At 27.6% G+C, this 6,679-nt stretch overlaps 1 protein-coding gene across 1 annotated transcript in view; it reads left to right on the top strand.

The window, feature by feature from the left end:
- Positions 1-6,679, top strand: part of LOC102676557 (synaptotagmin-3) — an 81,759-nt gene that overhangs the window by 18,855 nt on the left and 56,225 nt on the right. The window contains exon 2 of the mRNA XM_031510477.1: positions 3,791-4,141. Within this exon, the coding sequence (XP_031366337.1) occupies positions 3,875-4,141 (267 nt within the window). The 5' untranslated portion in view covers positions 3,791-3,874. The remainder of the gene's footprint in view (positions 1-3,790; positions 4,142-6,679) is intronic.

Raw genomic sequence — 6,679 nt, 5'->3', positions numbered from 1 at the left:
TATATATATATATATATATTTTAAGAATTTGTGATCTATGATCATAAAAATCAAATCTTTTCAGTTGAAAGGATTGTGTTAGGTATTATAGACACGTGGAGAACTTTCGTAGTGCAAATATGTATTTTTTCCTTTGTAGGACACCGTTACACCTACGTGTGATATATCTATAGAGAATCTAAAGGCTTTATGCGATGCATCAGGAAAATAAAATTCCTCTCTGTCGGAAAAATAAAATTTTCACTTGTTTATGAATGAGTAAACTCGGAAGAAATATCAAAAAAGATCGTACTGTTTTCCAACATAATGTTTTATTTCCACTCGATAAATATATTGTCAACGTTCGTTTAATGCTTTCTGAATTATTCTCATCTCTGATATTGCTGATACCGGATAATGGTCGATAATATACCCTTTCGTGTTTTGATGATGATAACAAATCTGGAACAAAAAGGGAATTTATGTTTTCACAATTATCAAGGAGAATAAAAGGAAATAGAAAATAAAAATATTTGCAAGTTTTATGAATTTTAAAGCAGAAAATATATGAGTTTGATCTTTCAATTTTTGTTCATTTCGAATGATTTCATTAATTCTTCCATTTCCAAATCTCTTTCTAGATATTATTTTACAAATTTTGTTCCATCATATTGTTGGTAAAATACAAATTCATTTGATCTATGCAGTGAAATCCAAGGAAATTGTAATGAAATTCCATCTATAGAATTGACTTAATCGATACTATGTGTAATATATATACATTTAAAGTCAAGAGAAATTCATCGAAGTTCCTGCAGAATTTTGATATTTACCGAATTAGTATCGAGTTTCGATTAATTTTAACTCTGAATATTAATTGTGAAATTTAGGGAACGTGGATGAAATTATTGATTTATATATAAATCAATAATAATATAAATTAATATATTCTCACAATGTAAAGATTGTCTTTCCAAACGAATAAACTTTCTTATTAAAAGAAATAAAAAATTTTCTTGTTTGAAATTAAATTTTAATTTAATCTATTACAAATATTTTATTTACTTACTTATTTTAGTATATATATTAACATAAACTGAGACTAAATATTAAATTTCAATTCAATTTAAGTATAAACAATCTTAAAATTTCTCTTTTCAAATTTATGAGAAAGAAGTAAAAGTCTACAACAAGAAAATAAACCATTCCATATTTGTAACACTTTGCCAATATCGATCTCATCATTAACAATTTAAAACGTTATGCGTGTTCAATATTATTTTATCACGTAAAACATTCAAGATCCTTCCCCTCCTTCCCCGGACGATCAACAAATTGCAGGAAATTGAAACTACACGCTCGACCACTCATTGATATCGCACGTGACACATGAAACACTTGAAATCGGATATTCCCGAGCGATATTTAGGCCATTGATTTTTCTCAATTAACTAGGGATATCGATTGCAACGTTTAATCGAACCTTCAGTTCTCGTCAAATATTGCGAGCTATGTTTACATTGTCCGATACTATGCGTGATATTACATGTTTAATGCGATGAGAGTTTCTCTCTCTCTCTCTCTTTTTATCTACCTATCTATCTATTTTTTCAATTCAGATAAGAAAAACGGGATTGTTAAACGATTGGAACAGGGGGAAAAGAAAAATAAAAAAAAAGAGATAAAGAGAAGAATAAAAGGGAAAGAAAAGAAGAAGTGATACAGAAAAGAAAAATACAGAAGAGGGAAGAGATAATGAAAATGGAGGAGAGGAGAAAAATTAATACATGGGAGGAGAGAGAAAAGGAATAATGAAGGATAAAAACAATTAGGAGAAATCAAAGAATTTTTTTCTTTCGAATATTTTTCATTAACGTTATAATTCCACTATTTCATTCCATGCCAAAGTCTATTTCTATAATTTAATCACTGATTTTTATCGCGTATTTCTAAAAAAAATGATTTGAAAAAACGAAACAAAAAAAAATTCAAATTTCCGTTCAAAAATTCATAAATAGAAAATCGAACATCCCAATTTCTTTTTCCACCTTCCATCTTCATTTCCATATTTTGCCCAAATTTTCAATTTTTGGTCCAAGGGGAATACACGTTTCCTTTTTATCATCCTTCAACGATTCCCGTCGACTCGAAATCGCCTACGAGACATCGCCATAGCAACGTGAATAGATTAATCCACGGATATATACGCGTGTGGAATTAAGATGTCAACGTCAGAGTTGAACAGGCTTCTCCAAAGTTGCTGCCCTTGGACCGTGCATGTGCGCAGTGAGGAAGCTGCTGATCCTATTCGATCGGGAAATTGCACGATAAACGTCAAAATTTGATGACGATGCGAAGACGGATGGCATACACATAAGCCAAGAGACACGAACCCTCGAAATTCGAATGAAATCTCTGAAATGAAATAATTCGTCGATGATCCTTTTATTTATTTACAAAGTAATTAAATTCCAAATCAATAAAGTTTTGTGAAAGCAAGAATAGAATGTCAAGTGTCCAGAATGACTTTAGCTTGAAAAAATATTTTTAAAAACTTTAAACTATTAATAAGTTTCTCATTCAGAAACTTGTTTATATGTAACAACATATGACAATTTTTCTTAGAAACACAATTTACTATTAGCTAATATTATCATAAACTACATTTACCAATTAACAAACATTTCATTATATCTTAGAATAATTTGAAATCTAATATCCACGTTTTATTTTCTCTCTCGTCGATCTTTAATAATAATAACAAGGAAACAACTAGATTCTCCCTCGAATTCGACATGAGAATTACATAACAAGTCAAAAACATGACGAGCTCGTAAGTTTCAACACGAGCGTCTGGTGATTGTTGCTTTTCTCTTATTCACGTCAAATGGTCGGCTGCGTTACCTCGTAAATTTGATCGTAATGTTGCCAGTCATGAGATGTTCTTCATTGTTCTTTGCCACTAAACTTTGACCTTTGAAGCTCGAAAACCGCTCTCCCTCATTCTTCTCTAAGTTGGTGAAATGGATTATAATCATTTTATACGATATAGAGCGAGGTATATGCAATATGGATGAGATTTAAAAGGAAATATTGTATCTTGAAAGTTTGATGGAATGAAAAATTGCGATACAAGATTCTCTCTATGATCCGGATGAATATTGAATGAAGTTACATTTAATAAATAAGAATTATCATTCAAGTGATATATTAAATAAACATATAACATTTGATGAACGATCCAATTCAAAGTTGATATAGAAAAAAAAAAAAAGATATCAAAAGTGATTAATCACCATTTATTTCAACATAGAGATATCTTGTTTTTAATAAAAACAATATTTATCTAAAAACTCCATAGTTGATTAAATTGATAGTGGTTTAATGATGAAGTTAACTAGAAAACTGTGCTCTCTCGTCCATCTACTTTATCTCCTTCGAACAGGAATTAAAACGAAATTGCATATTCTCCCATTATCCGAAAATAACATTTGCCCTTATTTATCCTCGTTATAAATGTTTCATGTACAATCTCGCGTTCAAATTATCACGTATTATTCTTTCAAACCTTCTTTCACTCGAATAAATTGCACAAATTACGAGAGACACGTACCATTCTCATTCGTCACACGCTTTTCTTGAAGAAACATCTTGAAAAGATATTACGCCAAATTTCTCTATCAATAAAGTCACCAGAATCTCTAAAAGGGAAAGAAGAGAAGGAAAAGTAGCGCAACATGGAGCACAATCTAATCAATCCTTTCTTCGAAACTTCCCTTTCTTCCTTTCTAATGGAGACGACGTTTTTCAGGGTTTCGAGGGTGGAGAGACTAACTCGTGGCGACAATTCGCAAAGGAGAAAAGAAGAGGGAAAGGAGGGCGAGGAGAAGGAAAGATGGTTTCCTCGGCGATCTTCGGCGCGGCAGCTGGTACCGGTTTGGCCTTGGTCGTCGCGATGACCATAGTGGTGTATCGTTATTACGCTGTGAAACGAAAAGGGAAATATTGGAGCAGTCTGGATCGTTGGCCGGATCCACCGGGCACGAAGAAGGGAGAGGGACGACAGGAACAATGCTCGGAGCATTGTCATGATTCTTCCTCCTCGCATGTGCTCAATTGCTGGCGGAAGCAACAGAAGAATTATTATGCTGTCCAGTCCAGGGTATGTACATAGAAAATGTTTTACTCGATTCTCCGTTTGAATTCTCTGTTTATGTGCTTGATATTAATTTAAGAGTTAAGATATGCTTGGCACGGTATGAATAAAATATCGTTTTCTGTCTTTGTTCCTCCTTCGTGAATGTTTGGAGGATTGTAATTGTGCAAAATTTGAAATTTTAAGAATTTAGGATTCGATTCGTGTAAAAGAGAGGAAATTTGTAGTAATAGAATTTTTAATTTGAAAATTAAAAAATTAAATTTTAAGGGAAAGAATTTTCTTTGTTTCTTTCTTTTTCTTTTCTTTTTTTTTTTTTTTTTTTTTTTTAAAATATGAAAAATATCGTTTGTTTTTTTTTTTTTTTTTTTTTAAAATATGAAAAATATCGTTTGTTTTTTTTTTTTTTTTTTTTTAAAATATGAAAAATATCGTTTGTTTTTTTTTTTTTTTTTTTTTTTTTTTTTTTTTTTTTTTTTTTTTTTTTTTTGATAATATGATAAATATCGTTTGATGATTTTTATTATTATGCAATTTATCACTGGGATCTTGTTTGAATATCATCTTTTGTAGCAAGCTTATTAAAAATTTTATATATAGTTTAATTGAAATTTTTAATGGAAATTTGTTATGACATAAAATTGTCACAGCAATGTTTTTTGTTTTTGTAAGATTTGGAATTTTTATCAAATTTTTTTAATGCCATTGATGGACAAACATGGAGAAAAACTGATTCAAATCGTTTAAATCGTTTAAATCGTTTAAATCGTTTCATTTTGAAGTGATTGTGTATCACAAATTAATTGAAATTTCTACTTAATGGTAATTTTTACAATCATTCATGTTACGTAATCTAAATTTATTCCCATCATATGTCGAAGACATTATAGATACGTAATGTGAAAGTTTACTATATATATTATTTAAATATTATCTCTGATATTATCTCATACTTTCTTCCATGCAAAACTAGTAGCCTCTGACCTAGTAGTTATGATCTGATCATAGCTGATAAGTATAATTGCATTTTCATAATATATATGATAAAATAAAAAGTATAATTCAAGTAAATTTTTTTTTTTGCAATTTTTACGCGCTTTTAAGGCGAGTTTAAAATTTGAAGACAAGTTTCAAGTGGATAAACCACGTAATTAGTCAGACACGACGCTTGATAAAATCTCATCTTCTACTTAACACTTTAAATTACAGTTTCTGTTATTAATTTCACAAATTATATTAAAATTTATTTTCTAGAACTATAAATTGAGGGAAAAGTATTTAAATTTAAATGATAAATAATTGAAACACATTGAAATTAATTAAAATTAATTTTAAGATAATATTTTTCAATTTTCTTTTTTCCAAATTTAAAATAATATAATTTTTAATTATTCAACAAGTCGATCGATGTTTTTCCAGTCCATTTATTAGTCATTAGATAATCGATTTTTAATGATACCAAGATAATTTGTCCTTAATTTATTTAAATTATTCGATTTGCAAGAAAAAAACATCAATTAAAGATCTATCGGTTTTATTAGGCCAACAAACTTCAATCTATTTTAAATTGTAGTATAATTGTTAGAGTATTTGTATTAATATTAATAATCGTTGCAGTAATTATATTTATTCTTTATTCGGATCATATATTATAAAAAAGTATATAGTTGATGATATTTTTAATTTTAATGTGTTGTTTCAATACATGGAAAAATAGTTTGTATCCGATATTATATTCGAAATTTTAAAAAAAATAATCTTAATTTACTCTTTTATTATTATTGTTTAAAATAATAAAACATTTGGCAAATAAATCATTTGGAAATAATTGATTTTTCAAGTAAAATTTTAAAATTTATTTTACAACTATTTATCAAAAAAAAAAATCAAAAGATTTTTCTTTTGATAGATATTCAAATATTAATTAATCTAAATTCAAAATTATAATCAATTGATATATCCCAATTTATTAATGATTCATTGTATACTACATGATTATTCGAAATTTTATTAATATATATTATCAATTAAAATATGCTTTGCTAATAGCAATGATTAATTTGAGTATAATAAAATATTGATATAATTCGATGTTTTGGTATATATGTTTTGTAAATTTAAATGTTAATGTTTTTTAAGATATTACAGTATTTGAAGATTTTTTACATGATATATTTTATTTATAAAATAATATTTAATTGTATTTAATCAAACTTTGAAAAAAGCATAATTATTCATACATTTCATATAAATTCATTTAATTTAATTTACAATAAATGTTCAGATTATCTTGTTATCCCTCTATATTAGATATAGATTAGAGAAATATTTAGATATTATAGGAATCATATAATTATTTTATGTATTTTATTTTCAGTACAATTACATATTGCAAATAAGTTAAAAAACTAACACCATTTTTTCTGTAGTAAAAATATCGACATAGCAGAATCGATAAAAATACGAAACAATCAATAATCTTTTATATGATATAGTGATAATATATAGAATATGATATACAAATTTAACAATAAAGATACAAAC

Source organism: Apis dorsata, unplaced genomic scaffold (assembly GCF_000469605.1).
Source record: "Apis dorsata unplaced genomic scaffold, Apis dorsata 1.3 scaffold_231, whole genome shotgun sequence".
Classification (NCBI taxonomy): domain Eukaryota; kingdom Metazoa; phylum Arthropoda; class Insecta; order Hymenoptera; family Apidae; genus Apis; species Apis dorsata.
Note: the sequence above shows the minus strand (reverse complement) of the source record. Positions and strands in the feature narration are given on the sequence as shown.